We start from the raw sequence: 27282 nt of genomic DNA, 5'->3' as shown, positions 1-27282 counted from the left end.
ACTGGAAAAAATTTCTTAGATGATCTCTTTCCTTTGAAAATTGTTGCAGTATTCTAAAAACAAAAGAAACATAGTTTTTTCTTCCCATTCTTTTGCAAATCTTACAAAAGAAGGAAACTTCTTGTACCCAGAAAGAAAAAAAAGTTTGTTTCTCCGTCTGGCAATTACATATATAAGAAAAATATTTTATCAGACATACACTTATTTATCATATTAATAGTGAACTTATGTACCATGTATTTTGGTAGGTAAAGGAGATAAAAAGGTAAGTAAGATATGATATCTATCCCAGGAAATTTCTGTGATAAATATTTGCAAAAAGAATGCAGTGGTGATTCAACTTGAGGGGAACCCCAGAAAAACTTCACTGGGAAACAGTTAAACCAGGACATTTTCTAGGGTTACGGGGAAAATGGGCGCATTATAGGAGGATACCAGTTAAATTAGTTACCTGGTGCAAGCAAGGAGAGAGGCATAAAAAATTCTTAGCATTCTCCTTCGCATTTCACCAGTGTCTTCCTTTCAGAACATGTGTGTCAAGTTTTCTTCTTTATGGGTTAACCAAAATGAAAAGACACAGCGTCACCTACTTAAATAAGAACTTTCTTTTTAATTGAAAGAACACTTGGTATAACAGGGATGCCAGAAGTGTCAAGTCAGGTTCTTAGCTGCAGTGTATCTGAGAAAGGATTAGAGCTAACTGAAAGCTAAGAGTGAGGGGCTTACTGTTTTTAATCTTAAGTACAGTGTGTGTGTGTGTGTGTGTGTGTGTGTGTGTGTGTGTGTGTGTGTGGAGGGGGAGGAAGTTGGTGAGAAATTTGGAATGATTAAGGGAAATATAACTGCCAGTTTTTAGTGTTTTCTTGTAGTCTACATTTTGTGGAAGTTATTGATCTAGTTAACTTTAGTTCCCTTGGAGGTGGTTGAGAAAAAAATAGAGAAGCAGTCTCTTAATATCCAGAATTAGTATTACAAAGTTCATGAACTATAAAGATCATGCACTTTATTCATAAGACATCCCTCAGATATTCATTCTGAGCTTATGTTACTGTCATTTTAAATGAGTGATGTGGTTTTAATAAACTTTTTTCTTTATCCTTCTCATCTATATCAGGTGGGCATTATTAGAGCATGTGAATAATTTTAAGAAATGATTGTGGAAAGACAAAACAGGGTGTAGGAAAAAACTATAAAATGTGGATATAGAAGTTAAAGAGGCCAGAATTAATAAAGTAGAAGCCACCCATTCAGTGATTAATATTTATGTCTCTGAGACATCAAACAATAGTTTAATATCATCTATTTAAGAAGGTGAGAAAGTATATGTATTTTAGAAAGATTTCTTTTTATCAGAAATGTCCCCAAATTAAAGTGTTATTTAAGCATGGAAAATTCACTTAGGTAAATCATATGGAATATTCAGTTAGGTGGAATATTTCTATAATAAATATATATTACTGAATTTCTAAAATTTCTCTTTAGGGATGAATCAGTTCTTTCTGGAGTATTAACCTGGTAATATTTAGAAGCTCTAAGAAGGTATGGCATACCTTAATGTGACATTAGCTTTCTCCAATTCTTAGGTATCTAGAGCCAAAATCTGGAAGTAGAGACAGTAGTCAAAAAGCCAAACTTGTAAAGATTAAATAGATTTAAAAAGATTAAATAGTATAACTGGTATATGGATTCTCAGGAATATTCTATAATTTGCTTTCTAATTACCAGTAGAAGCTGAGATGCAAAAGAGAAATGACAGGCTTAATAGTATAGGGGTTGATGTACTGTTACAATGAAGGCATGTTAGCTCAACAGTATTGGATAGGAGTTTCTTATAAGAATGACAGGTTAAGCATCACGTGGAACCATTATAAAACATGATGGTAGATAATAGGTGATTTTGAAGAAAGAGCATAACATCAGTTAGATTAGCACATAGGCTGGGAATATTCATTCATCCAAAAGACAGTGCTGAGCACCAAAGATCTCTACGGCCTAATGGCATCATTCAGATGTCCAGAGTTACATCGTTAATACTTCCAGCTTTGCTCATTTCAGGAGTTTCATAGGAGATCATTGCATTCGTTTACCTGTTGTGCCTCTGCCTTTTCCCTCTGGCTCTGTGACCAGGATACACCAGTTTCCCAAATGCAGCGTGACTATGTTTCAAACCTCCTTCCACACTTTTGTTAGAATGCCTTTCTCTTATTTCTGACAAGTAACTGCCACTCAGTCTTTAAAGGTACCTTACTCCAGTGTCCCATAGTCAGTGTATATACACAGATACATTATATATCTGTGTATTTTTTATAAAGCATTAACTCCTGCCACAGGCACAGGTGGAGTTCTCTTTTCCTGTGTTCCCATAGCTCTTTATGGATCCTTGTGTTATCTCATCGTCTGCTCATGTTTGTCTGCATGTCAGTATCCCCAAGATGCCGCGAGCCTTGATTCTGCCTCGTGATGTATGTAGATGAGAAATGATGATATGCTGTTTGTGAGCGTCCAATGAAGGAGAAATTTTTATTTTTTTTTAGTTTTTACTTGTTTAAAGCATTTATTATTATGCTCAGGCTGTCCTTGGAAGGTTTTATAATCTGCAAACTGTTAAAGCTCTTCTGGTTTTTTTTTTGTGTGTGTGCGCCAAATTCTGCCCTGTTAGGTTCATTCATATTTTATATATATATGAAGTAGGCTTCACTCCCAATGTGGGGCTTGAACTCATGACCCTGAGATCAAGAGTCACATGTTCTAATGACTGAGCCAGCTGGTTGTTACTTTATTTTATGAAATAAATATTCAATGTAGAAAATAGAGAGTATGTTCAAAAATACTACACTAGCCAACATGGGTAGAAAGCTCTGTTGTGTTGTGTATTATAGTGAATGTAGAAACTTGACAAGCTACCAAGAATAGTGCTGGAGGGAAAAAGCAGTATATATGCAAAGGCCCTGAAATGTGGAATACCATGGTATGTTAGGGAACATAGTTAAGTCAGAGGAGTGGAAATGTTAGTATAGTTGGAGAGAGTGAGAGATGTCCAGGCATCAGAGTGGTTAGGTTATTGAGGGAATACTCATGCAGGACCTTGTATGCCATAGCTGTATAATTCTGAGATTATTTATAAATGTGTACTATTTTATGGGACTATTAACTTTAGGCTTTTACAGCGTTAATCTTAGGTTAGCAAGGAATTTACTGACTATAGTGCTTCTCAATCATTGTAAATATTCTGAAGTAATTCTAAATTATTTACTATATTACCTTCTTCCTCAGTGATCAGAATACTTTCTGTTTTAATTTTTTTGTTCTCATTCCTATGAAGTAGATTGGGGCAGATATTATTTTACTAAGGGGGATATCTAGAAAGAGAGAGAGAAGATATGATGGTAGATCTTTTCAACTAGTCTTCTAGATTAAACTAACTTCTCAAATTAGACTTCTGTATTCTAGCCATCGATTCATTCAACTTAAAAGATGGTTGTAAAGGTTTTCTTTTTGTTTTATAAATTTCAACCAGAGCAGGCAGTTAGTACCTTTACACAGTACCAGAATTTGGGCCTAACATCTTAAATTACAATTTATTAATGGCACCATTGGTGTAAGTAGTAACAGTTGACTGTATTTTGTGATACATACATTGCTGTCTTAACAGTATTAAACACCATTTTGTAACCTATTCCTGCCTCTTTCTGTAGGGTTTCATATGTCCCCAGTGTATGAAATCCCTTGGATCTGCTGATGAACTTTTCAAACACTATGAGGTAGTTCATGATGCTGGTAATGACTCAAGTCATGGAGGAGAGGCTCTTGCTCTGAAGCGGTACAGTACAATCGCTTTGAAGTATAATGCTGTTATGAACACATGTGATATGATCTCTTTCCTGTGTTAGGGCCTTGAGTAGTGTGCTCACTGTTCTTTGTCTCATTGACTCTTAGGTCAGGAGCATAGAATGTGAGAAGGTTTGACAGGACTCAAGGAACAGAAAGAAATCAGTGTTGCCTGAGCTGAGTGAGTGAGGAGTAGTGTTAAGGCAGGAACTATACTGTATAGATTGTATAGTCCTTGTTAATTAGTTTAGATTGGATGCTAACTGCAATAGGAAGCTATTGATCCTTATTATTGGTAGATTAATGGGGGATATTTTGTTTCTGGCTCAGGTACTTGATGATTATATCATTTCTATGATAAAGTGTTTTTCCATTTATAAACAATGAGCTTTTGGAATAAAAGTATTTTTCTAAGGGTTATACATAAAATTCTATACGTAAAATTCTAAGGCAGTTTTTTTTTTAAATTGAGAAAACTAGAATATTAATGTACAGTCATTAGCCATGATTTATTAAGAGACCAGGTTGTTAGAGAACATTAGCTATTAATTTCTTTCTTCCCCAATTTATGTTTAGAGATGATATAACACTACTTAGACAAGAGATCCAAGACCTTCAGGCATCACTTAAGGTAACAATAACAATGATTATATTTGTTTATTTTCAGTGTTTCAGATAATAAATCTCTTGAAATTAAAAATCTTTTTTTTTTTCCTTAGGAAGAAAAATGGTACTCAGAAGAATTAAAGAAAGAATTAGAAAAATTTCAAGGGCTCCAGCAGCAAGTAAATGCTTTTAAATACTTGAAGTGTGTTTATTAGTTGTTTGTTTATTAGAAGTTGTGTTATTAGTTGTTGAAAATATGCATTTTGCATTTTTTTAAATTTATTTATGATAGTCACAGAGAGAGAGAGAGAGAGAGAGAGGCAGAGACATAGGCAGAGGGAGAAGCAGGCTCCATGTACCGGGAGCCTGACGTGGGATTCGATCCCGGATCTCCAGGATCGCGCCCTGGGCCAAAGGCAGGCGCCAAACCGCTGCGCCACCCAGGGATCCCGAAAATATGCATTTTGTAAGCAGGTGGCCTGATACAAGTAACTTCTAGTTTACTGTATTTAATAGCTTACAGTGTATGTCTTTTGTAATTCTAATGAATGCAAACAAATATTTGGGAAGCTAATATGTAACTTCTTAAAGGTGTTCCATTAAGAATCCCATTACCTGTGGAGTTTTTTTTATACTAGGCTGCATTAATTCTAATTTTCTGACAATATTCCTAAATGGTTAAAAAATAAAGGTTCAGACAATAGTGAAACTCTTCAGAACATGTGTTATGACAAATTGGAAGTCACTAAATTGTCTACTAGTAGGGAAAGAGTTATTAACTTTTTTGTTTACATTAGTGCAGATTGAAAATTGGAGGAATGGTTATATTAACAATTTTAGGGTTTTTTTTTTTTTTAACCAATGTTGGGTTTTAAAAAAATAGAATAAAAATACTTATATATGTGTGTGTGTACGGACACACACAGCTTTATATAAAAATAATACATGGGAAAACCAAATCATTGGTCTCAAAAGTGGTTTTTTTAGGGTAAGATTCTGTTGGTATATAGTTTATCATATTTTCTAAAGAAAACCTTAACCAATTATGATTTTTATGTTAAAATTATATTGGCTTTTATATAACAGCTACTTAAAGAATCATGGAATAATGAATTTTATCAAACATAGTTTTCATTTGTAATAATAAAGCAGATACCCTTCAATAATAGTTGTAATATTTTTATAAAATAATTAGTGGTCCCTTTGCATATTAGTATATTGTGAATTCAGGCTTTTTGCCTTTTTTGTTTTTTTTTCACCAAAAATTGTCATTTGGACTAAAAAAAAACCCCAAATGAGAACAAGGTAACATTCTTATTACTACTCAGCTTCTGTATTTGAAGTGAAAAGAAGTTTTTAGTAATCTACCATACTTACGGTTCATTTACTCATGTTTTACATAGATGCATTAACAATTAACATGAAACATATGCTGTATTATTTTCTGTACCTGAAAACAGAGGAAACTGTTTTCTACATTTGGGATGACTATTTCACATTTAATAAATGAATTCTCCATAATGCATGGTGAAATTGCCTTGGTATAGGAAATTGACTTTTGGGGGAAAATGTATTTAAATATTGATGATTCTTATCAGCCAATATGTCTAAATCTAATGTGTAGGAAAATAAAAAGGCAGATATACTATGAAATGCCTTATTAAACTCTTTCAGATATGTATAATTCTTTAGAATATGGAAATAATGGCTAGTCAGTGTAGTGTTTTATTCCTAATGTGCATAATAAATTAACTTTATGGAATATATTATTTATGCTTTTTTGTTTTATTATATATTTTATTTATTTGACAGAGAGAGAGAGAGTGTGAGAGAGCACAAGGGGGGGAGCAGCAGAGAGAGAAAGATAATGAGAGAGAGAGCAAGAGTGAAGGGAGGGAGAGGGGAGAGAGGGTGAGGGAGAAGCAGACTCCATGCTGAGCGTGGAGCCCGATGCTGGACTCTATCCCAGAATCCTGGGATTATGACCTGAGCTGAAGGCAGACTCTTAACCAACTGAGCCACCCAGGTGCCCCAATTTCTGCTTTTAAAAAGATGATTTATAATTCTGAATTAAATATTTGTGCTTTTAATGCCAGGGATAACTCTATGGCATATTTTAGCTTTTGCAAATCTTCTATGTTATAGGATTGAATCTTTTACATTTTTTTTAAAGATTTACTTATTTATTTGAGAGAGAGAAATCAATATATATATATTGATTAGGGGGATTGACGAGGAGGGGCAGAGAGAAAAATCTCACTGAGTGAAGGGCTTGCCTTGAGACTTAGTCCTGCGACCCTGAGGTCATGACCTGAGCCGAAACCAATAGTCCATGCTTAACCAGACTGAGCCACCCATGCACCCTTATAGGATTATGAATCTTATCTGCTGACTTAAGTATTGGCTTTAGAATCTATGTTTATAATTCATAATAATTTATGTTATTTTTAAGTCTTTATTGGTGTGCCTGGGTAGCTTAGTTGGTTAAGCATTCAACTCTTGACCTCAGCTCAGGTCTTGATCTCAGGGTCATGAGTTCAAGCCCAGTGTGGAGTCCACATTAAAAAATAATAATAATAAAAAAATAAAAAAACTTTACTGAATTTATGAAATTTAAGATGCTATTTCAAGACCCATAATAAAATATATATTAATATAAAATTCTTAGAAGCAGTAACTGCAGTTAGATTGTTATGCCAGTCTGCCTAATGGTAGTTTAGAAATTTGGAAGATTGTGAACTGACCAAAATTTCATTAAAATCTTATTACTTCCCTGACAGAATGTGGCTTTAGAGATTTTTTCACACTGACAATGGTAACAGTATTATCTTTTCCTTTTAATGTGTTTGTTTATGTTTTGTTTTCATTGAGGAATCTAAACCTGATGGATTGGTGGCTGACTCATCAGCAGGTAACTTAAAACAGATATTTTTTCTTTTATTTTATTTTTTCCTTCTTGCTCATTCTTCTTTTTTACTTTTGACTTTTTTCCTAATGCCTGCTGCATGAATTTGAATTGTGGTTATACTTTATGGCTTTAAAACAGTGAAAATAATAGTCATATTTTAGGTTTAGAGCATTACCTTTGAACTCCATAATTAATCAGTCAACAAAAATCTTAGTGTATTCTTAGTTCATTATATTCTGTAGTTATAAATAGACTCCTGGAATATTACATTCATACAGTTTAATGAAAAGTTAAATCTATTTTAAGGAGTGATGTACTCTTTTTCTCTTGAAATAAAATGACGAAACTAGCATCTTTGTAATTGACTTCAACTGAAGCAATGCTCAATGAATAATTAAAATTATATTTTGAGGTTAGCTGTTCTATTTACTTTCTCTCTGAAATCTTTTTATGAGAATGAAGTATTAGGAGTTGACTGCATATTTTAGTTATTTTATTTAAGACCTTGATTTTAAACAATTTCTTACTTCATTCTCATTAAAATAAATTTTATTTAGAGAGGCAGAGTATATTTCTTTCTGGTCAGTTGATGGTTATAAGAAAATAATATGTGAAGTCAAAATAAGCTTGACATGAATATTTATAGATTATTTGGGCATTATGCTAAATATTTAACTTGTTTTATATGTTTATAAATTATGACTTATGATTTAAATGAATTAGATATGCTTAATTCTTAAAATGTTGAGATACTCTTTGTAACTGGATGATTCATGTCTTTTTTTATGTTGATTGTCTTTACTTACTACAATGATTAGGATATAAGTAATAACAATTTAAGAAATGTAATTAGCATTAATTATGTATTTGAATAACAATGATACTTTTTTGTAGAACTACAGTCTTTGGAACAACAATTAGAAGAAGCCCAAACAGAAAATTTTAATATTAAGCAAATGAAAGACTTATTTGAACAGAAAGCAGCGCAACTTGCTACTGAAATTGCAGGTAAATTGAATCAGATTTTTTTAGCCAATAAATCAGTCTTGTTACCTTTCTGCCATTGTATATCCTAGAAATAAGGCATTGATTTTAGCATATTGTATTGTAGTGTGATAAGGCATTTGTTATAGACTATGGTGGTGATTACTGGAATTTAATAATAGAGTTTCTATATAAATTATTTGTCTTCTCACCTCCTCCTTTCAAAGGACTGATTTTTTCCTGTAAAATTCTTGAAATTTAGAGAAGATGAATTTTTCTGGAGGAGGGGTATGCTTAAAGATTAACAAGTAACATTTTGAAGAAGTTACATCGTATATAGATTTAACATTTGGTTATGCTAATCAATTACTTTTTTTAAAAAAATGCATGCTTTTAGGTAAAATTACATGATTAAGTCTACATTAAAATGCTAATTAGTAACTGCTGTGTGGAATTTATGTAGACAAAAACATTTGATTAGTTTAAGTTCATCTCATTTAATCAGAAGTAAAAGTTTATTGTATATATTTATGGTTATCTAAGGAATGTGAATTTGAATCAATGATATGTAGATATAAATTGGGTAATATACAGGAATTTGTAAAATTGTCCTTTCTTAGAGTTAATGTCATGAAACTAATGTTTATATAATTATCTGTAATTAGATGTTAAGTCAAAATATGATGAAGAAAGGAGTCTTCGAGAAGCTGCTGAACAAAAAGTGACACATCTGACAGAAGAATTAAACAAAGAAACAACTATAATTCAAGATCTGAAGACTGAATTGGTAATTTAGAAACCATTTATTGGAATGTACTTTTATAATTTTGTAAATTAAAAATGAAAAAATTTTGAAAGTATGGAGGAAATGGAGAAAATAAAAATTTTTATAGTTCTATCTTCTACACATATCCTAATAGGATTTTTTACATAGAGATGGAATCTATGATACAAAATTTATTATCTTAACATTTTTGGTGTTTTTATCTTAATGTTGTCTTTTTGCTAATTTCTGTATCTGCATCTCTGATCCTGACTGATTCCCTGCACTTTGGTTTTATAAATCCATCAATTTTTATTAAGATACTTCTGATTGCATTTGTAGCTTTTATTTTAAATTCAACAAGTGAAGCATCAAGTCATCATATTTTCTCCCCAACCATATTTCTGTCATTGGTATCATACATCTTCAACATTCTCACAATGTCTAACAACCTTGAATCTGTCCTTGACTCCTTTCTGTCCTTTATTAAGCACTCAATAAATATATGAACAAACTCAACCATATCAACCTGCAGCAAACCCTAATTATGCTTACATCTGCTCCTTTATTTTTATTACCAGTTTCCTAGGATAGAAAATGAGGTATTTATGCTTCAAAATGTGACATTTATCAAGTGATTGTTATGACCATTGGGTGTAGTTTGTGAAGGAACGACAAGCAAATAAGATGCTAAGGAAATTATGAATTTGCTATTTTATACCTTAAGTGGTAATACTGTTAAATAGGACATATATTGGGAAGTAGAGAGGCTTGTGGGGGAAAGGTATCAGTCGTCAATGTTTGCAGTGCAATAATTGATATCAAAGATTATTTTCATTTTCAATGTGCTTTACAGCTTCAGAGACCTGGTATAGAAGATGTTGCTGTGCTGAAGAAAGAACTGGTCCAGGTTCAAACGCTAATGGACAACATGACATTGGAACGTGAGAAAGAATCTGAAAAACTCAAAGATGAGTGTAAAAAGTTACAGGCAGAATTTGTTAACTCAGAGGTAAATAAGCTCAGTATGCCTAAAAGTGATTGTTGTTAACTTGGGTAGTATATACTGTTGAGTAAAGCCAACATTTGAGATTTTTCTGAGTGATCTATCAAAACAGGATTTGACTTTCATTTGTTCTGATTGATATTTGTATATGGTCAGTCTAGTCTGAGAGACAATATTTAACTTTGCTTTATGAAGCTAGACATCCAAAGAATGTACAAGAGTATTATTTTATTTAATAAATGATGTATATTGTGGAGAGATGATATTTAGAGTTAAATTTGACCCAAGCTAGTCAATAAGTGGTAATTGAGTTTATCTCAGTTTGATATGGGTATGATTTCATTTTTTACACTTGTATTACCAATGTTCAGAAAAAGTATTTAGGAAAAACTTAATTTCTAGTAGACTTGTTTTTCCTTGTTAATTATTGAATTACGTTGTTGAAGGAAATCTTAAAAATCAGCTAGTCTAACACTTTACTCAAGATTCCACTTCATAGCATCTGATAGGTGATTCCCAATTCTTACTAGGTGGTGTGTGTATGTGGGGGAGGGGAGTTGCATTTTTCTTCATAAGTCAGCCATTCCATTGATTTGACATTTGTTTTCCTATAATTTACATGCACCAGTTCCAGTTCTTCTTAGGAATTACACAGAATAAATTGTTCCTTTTTCCACATGAGATATTTGAAGACTGTTCATATTTACTCAGTTCTTTTTCTTCCAGGATAAACATTTTCAGTTCTTCTGCTGTTTGTCATGTGACTTGACTTTGGCCTGTTAATCCTTGATATGATTATGTCAGTATAGGACAAGTTCTAGGATATGGAATAAATATATTTGCTTAAAAATGCTAACCTTTTTCCTTTTTACTATATTACAGAGGATATTTTGTTATCTATTAATATTTTATTAACTATTATTTGTAGTTCTTAAGAAGCTCCCTTATGTGATGTGGACCTCTGCTTTTCACATTTTCACTTTAAAAATCTGAATTATAATGACATTTCAGTTTGCATTTCTCTCCTAGCGTCTTTTAAGCTGGTGATCTAAAAGCCACTCTATTCGTAATTAGTAACATAATTAGCTATGGAATATCAATATTGTAGATAACCATGTTGTCCTTTGTCTTACTTCCTCCTGAATCTTGTCAATGGGGGAGTGGTGAAAGTTTATGGCTATAATATGCATAACTATGTGAAGCTTTATGGTGCTTAACACCTCAGACCTCAAAGTTTATGAACTTCATTTTTTTTTTTTTAAATTTTTTTACTTATTTATGATAGTCACACAGAGAGAGAGAGAGAGAGAGGCAGAGACACAGGCAGAGGGAGAAGCGGGCTCCATGCACCGGGAGCCTGACGTGGGACTCGATCCCGGGTCTCCAGGATCGCGCCCTGGGCCAAAGGCAGGCGCTAAACCGCTGCGCCACCCAGGGATCCCCAAAGTTTATGAACTTCAGATGCAGATTTCCTAAAATTGATCTTTGTAGCCCAATGACACCTAACCCTACAGTTTTTAAAACAATTTCAGAGAGTTCATGAACTTACAGAAACCAGTTAAAAGCTTCTAATAATGTAATCAAGGAGATCCTTAATCAGATAAGTCTCATGAGGAAGAAATCCCATTCTGATAATGTGAAAGCAGAAATACTTCAATCTGGGTGAAATGAGTCATTTATTTCTGTACTTAATAAGAATTACTTTTGATTAAATCTGCCTGCCCACTAGTATTTTTCTGATTTTTAAAAAATTATATTCTCTTTTGTTTAAAGAATTCCTTAAATTTCAAAACAAATGTAATGGAGTGACTAAAATTGAATCACAATAATGGCACTTGTATGATACATCTATTTTAAAGTGCAGTCCTCTCTGACCTATTCTTGCTGAGAATATGGAGTTCTAAATATACTTGTTAAAGAAGTAGAATTAGAACAGGAGAATAAATTTATATATTTACTTGCATTTTGGGAAAATATATGTGGGAAAATATTTCTGAGTAATATTTTATTTAAGAATTACTTTAATATGGAAGATTTTTATAAATTTGTATTTTTATTCATGTAGATTAAATTATATGTCATGAGGAGGTCATTTAAGATGAAAAAGTATAACTAGAGTAAGATTTGGGAGAAAAGGATTTAGTGTCTTCCTGCAGGAAACAATGATTTTTTTTTTTCTCTTGGAAAGATGTTTCTGGAAAAGAAAAATGGCGTAGAAATCCATTCTTCACATCTTTCACATTTTCTTAAAATTTATCTTTTTAAGTGTTTGTTTGTTTATTTATTTATTTATTCATTCATGAAAGACACAGAGAGAGGCAGAGACAGAGGGAGAAGCAGGCTCCCTGCAAGGAGCCTGTGAATGTGGGACTTGATCCCAGGACCTCGGGATCATGCCCTGAGGCAAAGGCAGATGCTCAACCACTGCCACCCAGGCATACCTTTTTAAGTATTTTGAAATAAATTTTAAAATAAAGAGATTTATTCATGCTGAATAAATCACATTTTTTTTAAAACAAGGATAATAGTCCCTTCTTAGTTAGCTAATAGGTATGTAATGATTGAGACCTCACATTATACTGAAGTATTTTGAACAACTTTATTAAATAGTAGCATAAGAGTTAAAGTAATATTATTTATTATTGGAAACAAACTCTTACTTTTTGAGCACCACTAGGTTCTGGATACAATGCCAGGTATTTTAAATATATGGTCTCATTTGTTTCTTTTAACCTGCAAATGGAGTATTATGTTTGCTTTATATGTTAGGAATCTGAGGCTCAATGAAGGTCAATAACTTGTTTAAGTTCATGTCCCTCATACTAGGAAACTGGGACTAGAACTGTGGTCTTCTCCAAAGCTTGCAGTCTGTCCCTATCATGTTCTCTCTCATATGGGGTGGTCTGATGATTGCCTTAGAAGTAAATCTGTGCTGTTAATCTTGGTCTAATACTGTTACTACTTTTTATATTTTGCCATATCGTATGTTGTAATATTTATATTGAATACAACTTAAAATACTTCTGACTTGTTTTATACCATTTTCATATTAAAAAATTAATGTCTAGATATTCCATTTCATTTATTTGTTTATAACTCCATTAGTTTTTAGCTTCTGCTTACTTTTGAAATATCTGACCTATATTTTACTAATTTATTAAAATTCAATCCTATTTATTCTCATATTTGTTAGTGAATTATGAATGAAAAAATTCATATATTACTACTTTATTGAACCTAAATATTGGTATCTGAAACAAAATACATTAAAAGGAGCTAAAGGAGATAAAAATGTAATGATTTATTTGGTATTTCTAATTAAGGCTGAAGGCATAATCTAATTTACATTATTAAGTATGTTCTTGTGTTCCATTACTTTATTTATATATACCTCATGAATCATTGACACTTTTTTGGTCCAGATATTTTAGAAAGCATATAAAAAAACTCATTCCAAAGCATTTGAAAATACTTTATAAATAGCTATGTTATAGATCAGAAATTGAGGATTTAAGGGTTAAAAAAGTATTATTTTAAAAAATTTACATTATTGAAAATATCAAAGCCATAATCAACTTGTATTTGGTATTAAATGGAAATGATCTTTTAAGAATTTTATTTGTATTTGTATTCCAAGTAAATTCATTTTAAAAACTAAAGTATTTATAAAGATGGAACAAAAATGATTATACTCATGTATAATTATTAAAGAGAGTACTTAAGTATCTTTTAAAAGCATGCAAATATCAGAGATCAGATTTAGTACGTTTGGACATTTGTATTGTATGTTCATTGTGTACTTTTTGTCAGTCTTGTCTTCCACCTTTCATCCATCATTTTATTATTTTTTTTTCTGCTTTCTAATGGAGATGCTTAAACTTGAGGTAATGTGTTTTTGGAAGGTTTTTAATATTAGTAATACATAGAACTTTCTATTGTCATATGGCAATTTTGTGTTTTAAGGCAATCTCAGAACTTCAAAGATACTTTCATTTTTTTGAATCAGGCAAATTTCAACCATCTTTAAATGATTATTAGTAGTAATATAGTATTAGGGCAATAATTATTCTAAAGCACTAGAAGGATGTTTGCTCAAAATATCTTTCTTAATTTTTTAATTTAAGATTTAAGAGTAAAGATCCAATGTTGAATTCAATAACATGGCTTCAGGGAATTGCAGACTATTTTGTTGGGTCTGATATACTGGGAACAAAAATCTATTAACAACTTGGAGACGAATTACTCATTCCTTTAGTGAGTATTTTTTGAATGTCTGGGGTCAGCAACTATTTTAGGTATAGAGAATACAACAGAGAGTAAGAGTGCCTACTCTCATAAAGCTTATATTTCTTTCTTTCTTTCTTTCTTTCTTTCTTTTTTTTTTAAGATTTTATTTATTTATTCATGATAGAGAGAGAGAGAGGCAGAGACACAGGCAGAGGGAGAAGCAGGCTCCATGCTGGGAGCCCGATATGGGACTCGATCCCGGAACTCCAGGATCGCGCCCTGGGCCAAAGGCAGGCGCTAAACTGCTGAGCCAGCCACCCAGGGATCCCCCAAAGCTTATATTTCTTTGTAGAAGCTAGACGGTATATAAATAAAGCATGATAGTCAGTTAATGCTAAGGGCTATAAATAAAAATAAAGCAGGAAAATTAACAAGTCAGGAAACAACAAGGATGTGGAGAAAGGGGAGCCCTTTTACACTGCTGGTAGGAATGCAAGCTAGTGCAGCTACACTGGAAAACAGTATGGAGGTTCCTCAAAAAGGTGAAAATAGAGCTACCCTATGAGCCAGCAATTGCACTACTAGGGTTTTACCCCCCAAAATACAAATGTAGTGATCTGAAGGGGTACATGCACTCCCATGTTTATAGCAGCAGTGTCCACAGTAGCCGAACTATGGATGGGAAGAACCCAGATGTCTATTGACAGATGGATAAAGAAGATGTGGTGTGTGTGTGTGTGTGTGTGTGTGTGTGTGTGTGTGTGTATGGGAATTCTACTCTGCTATCAAAAGAAATGAAATCTTGCCATTTGCAATGATATGGATGGAACTAGAGGATATTATGCCTAGTGAAATAAGTCAATCAGAAAAGGTAATTTTCACATGATCTCACTCACGTGGAATTTAAGAAACAAAACAGGATCATAGGAGAAGGGAGGGAAAAATAAAACAAGACGAAATCAGGCAGACAAACCATAAGAGATTCTTAATCAAAGGAAACAAACTGAGGGTTGCTGAAAGGGAGAAGGGTGGGGGGATGGGGTAACTGGGAAAAAAATAATAAAGCAGAGTATGTATGCGCAGTAGTGAAGCTGGCAATAACGTGGGACAGTTTTAGATAGAAGGATCAGGGAAGGTCTTCTCAAAGAGGGTGTGTGTGAGAAGTAAGCAAGAATCAGGGTGAAGAATTGAGAGCAATCATTCCCAGGAAGAGGGAGTGTAACTTAGAGCCTCAAGGGGCAGATGAGTCTGGCCTGTTATACACTGAGGAAAGTCAGTGTGGAGAACCATCTTTGTTGGAGTTTCACCCATAGTCCTACTTGAACAAGAATATATCTATTTCTTTTTTTTTTTTTTTTTAAGATTTTATTTATTTATTCATGAGAGACACAGAGAGGGAGAGAGAGAGAGAGGCAGAGACACAGAAGAAGAAAGGGAGAAGAAAGCTCCATGCACGGAGCCTGATGTGGGACTCGATTCTGGGTCTCCAGGATCAGGCCCTGGGCTGAAGGCGGCGCTAAACCGCTGAGCCACTGCGGCTGCCCGGAATAGATCCATTTCTTGCAAATTTTGACTTTTTAAAAATTTTTATTTTTTCCCTCATACAAGCATAATACATGCTTATTGTAAAAGATTAAAATGATTTATAATGTACAACAGAGAAAGTGAATGTTTTGTAATTCACTCGCCTCCTCTCCTTGCCCATGACTAAAATATACCTTTTGGTATAAATTCTTCCCACATCTTTCTTTTTTCCACCCTTGAGTAAAATAAAAAATTTCAAATGCTTGCTTTTTAAAAAATTCTAGTTAAATAAATACACTTAGTGTACAAAGGATAAATGATACACCTAATGTTTAATTCTTTAGGTATTAAAATTATAAACTCATAATGTGTCTAAAAACCATAAAATATAACAATATTTTTGGATATATTTGCTTTACATTTTGCTTGTTTTTTCTATATGTTGGAGTTAATCAGCAAGGTAGACACTAGAAAGATACTACTTACTCTTGGCTTACTACATCTTATAAACTTAAATGCAGAATCATGGAATATACTCATAATTTGCATCTTAATATATACTGTTATTTCTGTTTGTTATGTACTTTGCTAAATCCTTTGATACATAGTAATTTAAAATAGCCAAATTGTTCCCAATATTTCTATTAACATCCCGTAATGCTACTAATAGAAAATGATCTGAGATTCAAAGTTGTTAGATTGAAATAAACTCCCAATATTAATAAAAAGGTTTACATGATCAGTTTAAGAAAGAAGTTATTAGGTTATACCTTTAACTTGAATGTAGTTAAAAATAATAAATATTTAAACATTTCCTTCTTTGGAGCGCCTGGGTGGTTCAGTCAGTTAAGCATCTGACTATTGATCTTGGCTCAGGTTTTGATGTCAGGGTCATGAGTTCAAGCACCACGCTGAGCTCCATGCTGGGTTTTAAACATTTTAAAACTTAAAAACGAAAACAAACCCAGCATTTCTTTCTTTTAAGTATATAATATACATATAACATATTACATATATATCAGTTGTTATTATTGAAACATGCTGTATAAGCTGTAACTATAAAGCAGTGTGATAGATTGCTTTTCATCATATCAGAATTGGTTTATTTACATGAATATTTTCCTTAAAAAGTCAGGCCAGGAAGATATCTTAGACACGCTGTCATTCATAAAAACATTTTTGAAACCTCTTTTAACTGACTTTAAACCAGTTTGGAAAATACTCAAAAAACTAATTTCATTAACTTAGGGCTATTAAAATAATAAAAGTCCAAGTGTTTGATCATTCAGCTCAATTACTTAATCTCCTTTACTAGATGGTTTCCAAAACTTTAAGCCAAAGCACTGTCATGGATGAAGATACATACCTTTTAAAAAACAAGAATCCTTTGAAAAAAACAAAAAGTGCTGTACATACTGGAAGAATTTCCAAAAGAAGAGTACCAGAAGATCTCTTGGCATTATTGTCAAGATAAACTGATAGCCTTCTAAGGTTTCTCCCTTGAAAATGAAAGTACTCATTTGTAATATTTGATACAGATAACTACTGATGTGTTAAAAAAAAGTTTAAAAAATTTATATTTTTCATGTGAAGTTTATTTAATAATAAAGAATATAGACAATAAAAATGATTGTAATTTTGGGAATGTAATAAGTGAAGCCAATAAGCAGTATTAGAAATACAGAGTTGTTTTGTTAATATCACTTGCAGGAAACCATACTTAAAAACAGTACTTAGTCTCTTTCTCTCGAGTTGTTTGAAACTCTCACGTAAAGGAAGTTTCTATTTCCGAGAGCTTTGCTTGTTTTCTGTTATTTTTTAAATGATCAGACCATTGTCTTAATTTCATTAAAACATTTTAAAACGCATTAAAGCAAATTCATGTCCAGCCATTATACCTGATCATGGAGTGACCCAGCTTAATGAAACTTTATCTAATAAAACTATGTAACTTCTTTGGACAAAGACTTTACTTTATAGTCAAAATGATTTACCAACTTTCCAAGTGATTCTGTATGGTATGTTTGCATTTATTTAACATGTTTTTAAAGTAAAAAGAAAAGACTATCCGATAGAAATTGGGAGAAAATATAGGCAATAGCTTGCATATCTTCTTTAAATCCAGAAGGATTGAAGTATAGAGCTTCAAAGCCAGTAAATTCAAATTTACAGTTTGATGCTGACTCAGACACATAAAGTAGGATGCCAGCTCTTCATTTCTTGCATTATTAAATAAATGAAGTGCATTTTGGATAAATTTTAAAAGTTAATTTTCAGACATGTGGGGTGGCTATAGGAGTGGTAGGAAAAAGAACTGAGTTGAAACTTCTAAGTATTATTTCAATTTAACAACAGTGACAAAAATCTGTGTAACTTAAAAACCTTTGGATGCTCCCATTTCCTTTTCCATTTTAGTTTTCTCTAATTTCATTTTTCTTTTCTTTTTCTTTTTCTTTTTCTTTTCTTTCCTTCCTTCCTTCCTTCCTTCCTTCCTTCCTTCCTTCCTTCCTTCCTTCCTTCCTTCCTTTCTTCCTTTTCTTCCTTTTCTTCCTTTTCTTCCTTTTCTTTTCTTTCAGGCTACAATAAGCCAGCTGAGGAGTGAACTTGCCAAAGGCCCCCAGGAAGTTGCTGTATATGTGCAGGAACTACAAAAACTTAAAAGTTCACTTAATGAATTAACACAGAAAAATCAGGTAAGAATTTAAATACTACATATAGTGGTGAATTGAATTTGTATCTTAAAGTTTAATCTTGTGTGTGTTACATATATATTGGCACAAGTACAATGTGACTTACTCTGGTTTTAAGTGTTAAGGACCGGGATCCCTGGGTGGCGCAGCGGTTTAGCGCCTGCCTTTGGCCCAGGGCGCGATCCTGGAGACCCGGGATCGAGTCCCACGTCGGGCTCCCGGTGCATGGAGCCTGCTTCTCCCTCTGCCTATGTCTCTGCCTCTCTCTCTCTCTGTGTGACTATCATAAATAAATAAGAAATAAATAAAATCTTTTAAAAAAAAAAAAAGTGTTAAGGACCTTCACATTGTTATGAAATCAATCTCCAGAACTCTTTTCATCTTGCAGAACTAAAACTCTACACTTTTTGAACAACAACCCATTCAGGGCCATCTTCTGTAAAGAAAAAATTCTCCTTGAGAAGTCTTGTCTTCTCTATCTCAATACCGTATTATTATACCTTTACTTCTGACACCAGATGTGTGAGTGCTCCACACAGCAGTTCTGTGACACCAGTTGGTGTCATACAATGTAATTCAATTCTGACACCATTTACTTGGAGATAGTGTCAGATCCCACAGTATAAGAGATTAGTCCCACAAGACTGTGCCCCTACCCCAACACCCATTGAAAGTCCATCTTGTTATCTGTACTTTGCATCAAATGGCTGTAGATAGGAGGCTCCTACATCCTACAACCCTTTCTTTAAGTAATTTGCTAGAGTGACTCACAGAACACAGGAAAACATTTTACTTACCAGACTACTGGTTTATTTAAAAAATGGTACTTCAAGAGCAGCCAGATGGAAGAGATCCTTAGGGTAAGTTGTGTGAGAAGGGGCATGGAACTTCCATGCTCTCTCTGGGTGCTTTCTATGTGTTCACCAACCTAGAATCTCTCCAAACCCTGTCCCTTTGGGTTTTTAAGGAGACCTCCTTATATAGGCATGATTGATTAAATTATTTGCCATTGGTGATTAATTCGACTTCCAGCTCCTCTTTCCTCCCGAGGTCTTGGTGATAGTTGGGAGTTGGTGGTGGGGGTCCAGTTGAAAGTTCTAGCCCTTTAATCCCGGTTGATTGCCACGGTGATCAGCCCTCATCCTTAGTTAGGGGCTTTTTAAAAAATCATTTCATTAACATGAACTCATTGGTGGTTGAAAGGGCTTTGCTATGAATAACAGAAGACATTTTCTTTGCTCTTATCACTTCCAAGGGTTTTTGGAGCTCTTCCAGAAATGAGAATGAAAAACCAAATGTATATTCCTTATTATAAATTACAATCACACTTTTGATGCACTGAGTTTTTGACTTGATATAATCCGGTTTCTCTGTTTTTGCTTTTAGTGTCATATTTAAGAAATAATTGTCAAATCCAGTGCCATGAGGCTTTTTCCCTGTTTTCTTCTAATTGTTTTATAGTTTCAGGTCTTAAGTTTAGGTCTTTGATTCATTTTGACTTTTTTTTTTTTTAATAGAGTAAGGTAAGGATTTACTCTCATTCTTTTGCATATGGACCTTTTGTTGAGAGACTTGTCCTTTCCTATGGTTTTGACACCATTGTTTAAATTCCTTGTGCAGGGACCATAATAATATTCTCTGTATCGTTCCAATTTTAGTATATGTGCTGCCAAAGTGAGCACCCATTGTTAAAAATCATTAGACCATGTATGTGAGTGAGTGTTTATGGGCTCTCTATCCTTATACCAGATAGTATACCTTATACCTTATACTATATGTCTGTTTTTTTTTTTTTAAGATTTTATTTATTCATGAGAGACACAGAGAGAGAGGCAGAGACCTAGGCAGAGGGAGAAGCAGACTCCCCGCAGGGAGCCCCATAAGAGGCTCCATCCCAGGACCCTGGGATCATGACCTGAGCCAAAGGCAGATGCTCAACCACTGAGTCACCCAGGAGCCCCTATATGTCTTTCTTTTTGCCAGTACCATACTGTTTGGACTATTGTAGCTTTTAATAAGTTTTGAAATCAGGGAATGTGAGACATTCAACTTCGTTCATTATTTTGTATTTTGTAATGTTAATATTTCCCACCTTGTTTCTTTATAGATGAGCAACAGATAACAGTTTGGGGGCAGGGCAGGTATTGATTAGTATTTTTCTTTATGTTTTTACTTTTTTGGTGGTGGGGAAGTAGGGAGTCATTAAACACTTTACTGAGTGAATTTGTTGGCTTTGCTTGAACCTAATATTTTGGTGAAATATAACAAAGGAAACACCAAAGAAAAGAACATGGTAGAGGGAGAAAAAAAACAAATTGACTATAAACTTCGAGCCTCCTTCCAACAGTCAGATAAACGAACTTGGAAGAAGATCTGCCAATTCTTGTCAAGTTGTCAGACTATAGCTCTGGCCCACAACTTAACCACAATGTCATGAGAAACCCTGGGGAAGAACCACTAGCTAAGCTCTTCTGAATTCCTGACCCTCAGAAACTGTGTGAGATAATAGATATAATTTTTACCTGCAAAGTTTTAGAGTAATTTGTTGCTTGTGCCATTGGCCAGTAGTTCTCAAACTTTTGATCTCAGGAATGCTACATATTCTCAGGTACCCCAAAGAGGTTTGATTTTTTGGATTATATCTATGGGTACTTAGTACATTAAAGATTAAAACATATATTTAAAAAATATATATGTATTTATTTTAAGAACCTTCTTAAATATTAATGACCATATTTTCCAAACAAAAAATAATGGTAATATTTTATATTTTGCAAACCTCTTTAATGTCTGGCTTAGTATTAGAACAGATGGATTATCATATCTGCTTTTACATTTCATCTGTTGTGATATGGTTGAAAGGTATGAAGAAAATTCAGTCTCATATAGATATGTAATTGGAAAGAGGAATATCTTAATAACCTTTTCAGATATATAGCTATTTTTATCTGATACTATACCAAAACTAGATAAGGCATAGTTTCTCAAAAGTTAGTTACAACGGAGAGTCTGAAACCATACCAATGCTATTTTTATACTTGTAACATTAAATTTAGTAGTTTTTCTTGCATTTTGAGTGGATCTTTCTGGTGCATGATTTTATAACATCATGCATTAGTCAGGTGGAAAATATTGGTTGTGCAGATCTTCCAAATATTGACAGATTTCATTGTACCATATAAAAACAGTATCATTTGCCAATATCACCGTCAATCTTAGAATAGACTTTAAGTAGGAGGAAGTGTCAAGCTCATGGTGATGGATACAAGTTTTCCAAAAGTCTAAGCTTCATGTGAAAGCTGAATTGTATTATTATACTATATTTATTATTTATTATAGTATCAGTTCTGTTCTCTTAAGTGACAGGTTCTTTTCTTACCCAAGTCTGAAATATAATGGTTTGTCTGTTACTCTTTCCAGTAAAAATGGTGTTTCATGAAAAAAGCAACTAGCTCACCTTATAATTTGATACTATTAATGCTCTTCTGTGTGACAGTTATATTCTTTGGTATGCAGTAGAAGTGATCTATGCATACTTCTCTGCTTTTTAACATAGATTTTATTTTTCCTTGCTCTTATAAATATTGCAGCTATGAACATTCACATACAAATCTCATGCATCTGTGTTAAAAATTTCTTTGTTATGTACTTCCAAGTAAATTTGCTGAATTGGAGGCTACACACATGTTCAAATTTAATAGGTGATCTCAAATAATTTTACAAAATATATGCTTACCATTGTTCATTTCTTTGTCAATTCTTGATGCTGACTTGATCTTTTTGTCTGGCTTATTAAAACCTATTTACCCTTCCACCTCCCTTTTTCTCCTGTCAAGCTATATGTAGAAGACATCTACATAAAATTTAGTTTTATTTTTGTCCCTCAGTTTGATTTTTAATTCCTTTCAGATCAGAGTTGACGTTCTACTTTTCGGAAACTGACCAGGATATGTACATGATGTGAATGCTTATGATCAGTGTCATTTGTCATGCAATTTTAAAACATTAAACTGTTAATAAAGGGCATGATTTGACATTGATAGCCTCAAATGTGTAGTCAGATAATGAAACACAAATTGTATATATGTATACATACACACGTATTATTAAAGGAAGTATTATGGCTATTTCATGAATAATATATAAATCAAGATGATTTAGTCTGATAAAATTGGAATATTATTGACTAGGGAATAATAGAATCTTCTATTAATCTTAATAATCCTTATATAAGTTATAAGACCTCACTTTTTTTTCCAAAATGTTTTCCTGTTTAGGGTTTGCTCACCAGTTAAAGTAAGGACAGACATGCATCCTTTTCTTATTATCCTTACAATTTGCCTCTTTCACCCCTCCCTACCCTGTGTCCTTGGCAAACCATAATTGTTGACAGTGGTGATATCTACATTTTGAATTTGGAAGTCTTTGCACATAGTCTTATGAAGGCCATTTCATAAAATGCCTTGGGCTGTTTTTGTGTGTGGCTCAGCAGCATCAAGGTGGATAGATAATATTTTAATATACAGCGAATGGAAAAAATAATTGCTTTTATGCTACTGTCAAGATCTTCAGCATTAGATAAGTGTTTTGTAATTAACTGCTTTTGAAACCTTAAAAGGGGAATATTGAAGAAACTTCCTTCTTAGTTTCTAATAAAAATCATACTCTGACATTTAAACAATTCTGCAGCTCAGTTTAATTATTTTTATATAAATTCTGGAAAAATCATATGCTTACTTAAAGCTACTAATATAGGTCATTGTAAGAGACTGAGTAATTTTTTGGGTTTCACCTCTCACCCCTTTTCCATCTTTTATTACTTTTCCCTTTCTAGCAGTCCTATTATTAAGTTGCTGATAGTCTGAAGCAAGAGCCAGCTATGGCTAGTAGTTCTATTGCTGTGTGTTACTACTGTATTACAAAGTGGCATATTGAGGAATATTGCAGGACAGTGGTCAAAGGCATGTTTAAATCCCAACTTTGCCACTGACTGTGACACCCTCTCCAAGTTTGTTTCCTCTTCTGCTAAGAGATGATATTTTACCCACTTGTATCTCAGGAGCGATATGTGTCTTAAATAAATTAATACTAAGCCCTTAGGCTTAGACCAGTATCTGGCTTTTCGTAAGCACCTCAATGTTTGTTGTTTTTGTTTTTATTTGATAAGTGTGATACAGCATTGGGTCAAGATGAAGGTGGAAGTTTTCCCAACTTACTGCCTACTAAATCAGGAAAGGCTTTTATAGAAGACAACTTTTTAGCTTAATCTTCAGGGATCCTAAGGAACATTTCACATGGCAGAGGGGTTAATGGCAATTCATTTTGAGAGCTAGATATGCAAAAGGCACGGGAACACCTAAGAGCATAAAAGAATATTAAATGTCGGGAATTTATAGTAGTTCAGTTTGTTCTTTGTCACCAAGCTCTTTTGAAGAACAAATGAGATGAGATCTCTGAAACTCCTTTGTAAACCAGCAAACTTTAAAGAATTGCCATCCTTTTGCATTCATTCTCATTACCTGGGCAAGTAACAAAGTGAAAAATGGAGTAATACAGGGAAATTTTCTCTGAGATAATCTGTTGAGTGAATAATTGATGAGGAAATCAAGAGAACTGAACATTTAGAAGGAATGAATTTTGTTTACCCAATGACAATTGTGTAATGAATTAGAGTTAACAATCATTTATTTTTAATCATTATCATTATTTTATTTATTTTTTTTTTGAGAGAGAGAGAGAGAGAGAGGAGGGGAGGGACAGAAGGAAAGGGAGAGAATCTTAAGTAGTATCGATACCCAGCTTGGAGCATGTTATGGGGCTTGATCCCACAACCTTGAGATTGTAACCTGAGCCAAAACCAACAGTCTGGGCGCTTAACACAGATTGACTTGTCAGATGCTTATAGTGACTTCCTATTTAGTTATCTTTCTTAACAGAATTGAGTCAAAATTCTGATCTATGTCTTATGTGTAAGTGTATTGACTTAAAACATTCAGTATTAGTTGTAACACCTCCACTTAAACCAGATTTTGACATTTGATTAGACTGGTCGATCCAAATCTTTGAGGAGGCGTCATTTTTATATTTTGTACTTAAAAATATTAGTAACATGACAAAATATTAGACGGGTAAATTGTTTTTAGATCACTATTTTTACGTAACTAAAAAGATATTTAAGTTAAACTTATGACTCTTAAAAAAGTGTTTAGCAAGAAGAGCAAAAATAATCAGTAGCATCTGCATACCAGAACAGTGAATAATATTGATATGCTAAAGCTCTTATCAACTATGAAATTACAACACCCCAAATCAGAATTGTCATTAGATATTGTTATTCAAAATAATTTTTGATGGTGGAAGGTAGTTTTAATATTTAACTCAAATGGTAGAATAAAAATATGTTGCATACCCTAAGAAATCCAGCAGATTTTAGTGTTTGACTTTATGTCAAAATTTTGTTGGTAATTCTTAAATTATATTAGTAGAGTTTAGCCAAGTGGACCAAAAATAAAATAAGTTAGCATGCAATAATTTAATCCTTTTTGGCTAGAATATGTTCGCTGTTTTTATATTGCAGTTTTGACTAATTTTGATGGTACTGCTATAAAGATTGAATAATTAGAATAATTGCAAATATTAGCAAAGGAAATTTTTACATTGATATTTCAGAATTTGTCTGAAAAGTTGCTGAAGAAAGAACTGGAGTTCACTCAGTTAGAGGAGAAACATAATGAAGAATGTGTGAGTAGAAAGAATATACAAGCAAGCCTTCATCAAAAAGATCTAGATTGTCAGCAACTTCAGTCAAGATTATCTGCATCTGAAACCTCCCTGCAGAGAATACAAGCAGAACTAGGTGAAAAGGGAGAAGCTACACAAAAGCTCAAAGAAGAATTATCAGAAGTGGAGACTAAGTACCAGCATCTTAAGGCTGAATTTAAACAGCTACAACAGCAAAGAGAAGAAAAAGACCAGCATGGGTTACAACTCCAAAGTGAAGTTAATCAAGTAAGAGATGTTGCTTTTATTTATTGTAACTCCTCCTATGGTTTCTTAGTGTGCTTGATAGTTATTTGACCATAATATAGTTCTTAAAAAAATACTGTCATTTAAAAAAATTAACTTTTAAATTAAAAATACAATTAATTAATCGTGTTAATACAATTTTAAATTACAAAAATATTGTAATTAAGAAAAATTGACTCTTAATTTTCACAACTGATAGTTTTGAGTCAGATTTCATTTCCTTTAATTTCGGTTTTCCTTAATGAGAAAAAAAATATTAGCCCTCATTATATAGTATTCCTGTGAAGTGTTTATGAGTTAATAACCTATAAATTACTTAGGATGGTGCCTGGCACATGGGAGGTACTCAGCATATATTAGTTCATTGTAATTAATTCAAATTGTTGATCATTCTTTACTGTAGAAATTCTTATCTTTTTTCTTTTCTTGTTACTAAATTTTCAAAATATAATTATGGTTAAACTTAAACTAATAATATAAAAATTAGATATTTTAAAACAAAAACCATGTTAGTCTTAACTATTTTTATAATAATATCAAACTTAAATTCTGTATTCTTATTTCTTATAGGTAACATTAAAAATTGATTGAAAAATGGAAATTTAGGGGACACTGAAGGCTTCAGCCACTTTTTTGATAACATTCAACTATTTTCACTTAAATGGTAGTGATCCTTGTTTTTATGGCATCAGTCCTTCTGTCTCTTGGCCTGAGATAGTTTTCTTATTCCTCTTCTCCTTGCTGAACACATCACTTACTTCACTTGTCACTTTTCTAGAAGTCCTTTTCTGAACATTGCCATTTCTCCCTCCTTTGACCTCCTAATGTTGGCTTAAGCATGTATATATTTTGATTGTTTCACTTGCCACAGTATAGTATATTATCATAACTTATGTGTCTTTCCTTACTAGATTCTGAACTCTTTGGGTACAAAGACCATGTCTTACTCATTTTTTATTTTCACTACTTGGCACATTGCTTTTTTTTTAAAATTTATTTATTTATTAGAGCACGCAAGTATGAGCTGAAAAGGGGCAAAGAAAGAGAGGGAGAGAAAGAATCTCAAACCTACTGTGCATGAAGCACAAGGCCTGATGTGAGGTTAGATCTCATGATCCTCAGAACATGACCTGAGCTGAAAATTAAGAGTCAGACACTTAACCAATTGAGCTACCCGGGTACCCCATTCACATTGATTGTTAATCAGCAGATGTTTTAGTGAATAACTTAGATATATGATGTTCATTTCACATAAACAAAATTTGGCATTTATGGTTTCCAAAAGACATCATGTTTTATTTGTTGGGAGATGTAGAACTGAAAAAAGGAAACCATACTTACCTTAAATGGTTTTGTGAAATCTCATTGAGGATAAGGCAAGAACTATCCTATATGAAAGAATGTGAGGATTATAATAAAATGATCCCATATAGGATAGGAATTTGGAAGAGTTCCTCATTTGTTTTCTTCCCCCACAGTACTTCATTTGTGTGATTATTTTATCCAGTTATTTGATCAGGAAAAGCTTTGTGTAAAACAGAGGTGGTACATGAAATAATGAATATTCTGTAGATATTGACAAGTTTGGAGGTAGGAGAATCTTCCAGGAGGAAGAATTAGTGAGAGTAAACTAGTGTCAGGAAAGTATTGTAAGAACTAGGAAAGTATATCTCTTAATATAGAGTGTGTGTAATAGAAGTGGACTATTGTGATTGGAAAG

At 33.0% G+C, this 27282-nt stretch overlaps 1 protein-coding gene and 1 pseudogene across 5 annotated transcripts in view; one reads left to right on the top strand and one right to left on the bottom strand.

Moving 5' to 3' along the window:
* EEA1 (early endosome antigen 1) overlaps positions 1-27282 on the top strand; it is a 411681-nt gene that overhangs the window by 329522 nt on the left and 54877 nt on the right. For 4 of the 5 annotated variants that reach the window (XM_049093901.1, XM_049093902.1, XM_025439553.3 and 1 more), the window contains 9 exons: positions 3696-3820; positions 4405-4459; positions 4548-4613; positions 7306-7345; positions 8237-8350; positions 8992-9113; positions 9946-10101; positions 18423-18539; positions 25206-25544. In XM_049093901.1, the coding sequence (XP_048949858.1) occupies positions 3696-3820; positions 4405-4459; positions 4548-4613; positions 7306-7345; positions 8237-8350; positions 8992-9113; positions 9946-10101; positions 18423-18539; positions 25206-25544 (1134 nt within the window). Of the gene's footprint in view, positions 1-1482; positions 1540-3695; positions 3821-4404; positions 4460-4547; positions 4614-7305; positions 7346-8236; positions 8351-8991; positions 9114-9945; positions 10102-18422; positions 18540-25205; positions 25545-27282 lie in introns of all 5 variants that reach the window. The other variant, XM_025439556.3, reaches the window with a different exon arrangement.
* On the bottom strand, positions 20146-20218 carry LOC112654918 (U6 spliceosomal RNA; annotated as a pseudogene).

This window comes from Canis lupus, chromosome 15 (genome assembly GCF_003254725.2).
Source record: "Canis lupus dingo isolate Sandy chromosome 15, ASM325472v2, whole genome shotgun sequence".
NCBI classification, from domain to species: domain Eukaryota; kingdom Metazoa; phylum Chordata; class Mammalia; order Carnivora; family Canidae; genus Canis; species Canis lupus.
The sequence above is the reverse complement of the archived record's forward strand: the minus strand, read 5'-3'. Positions and strand labels throughout refer to the sequence as shown.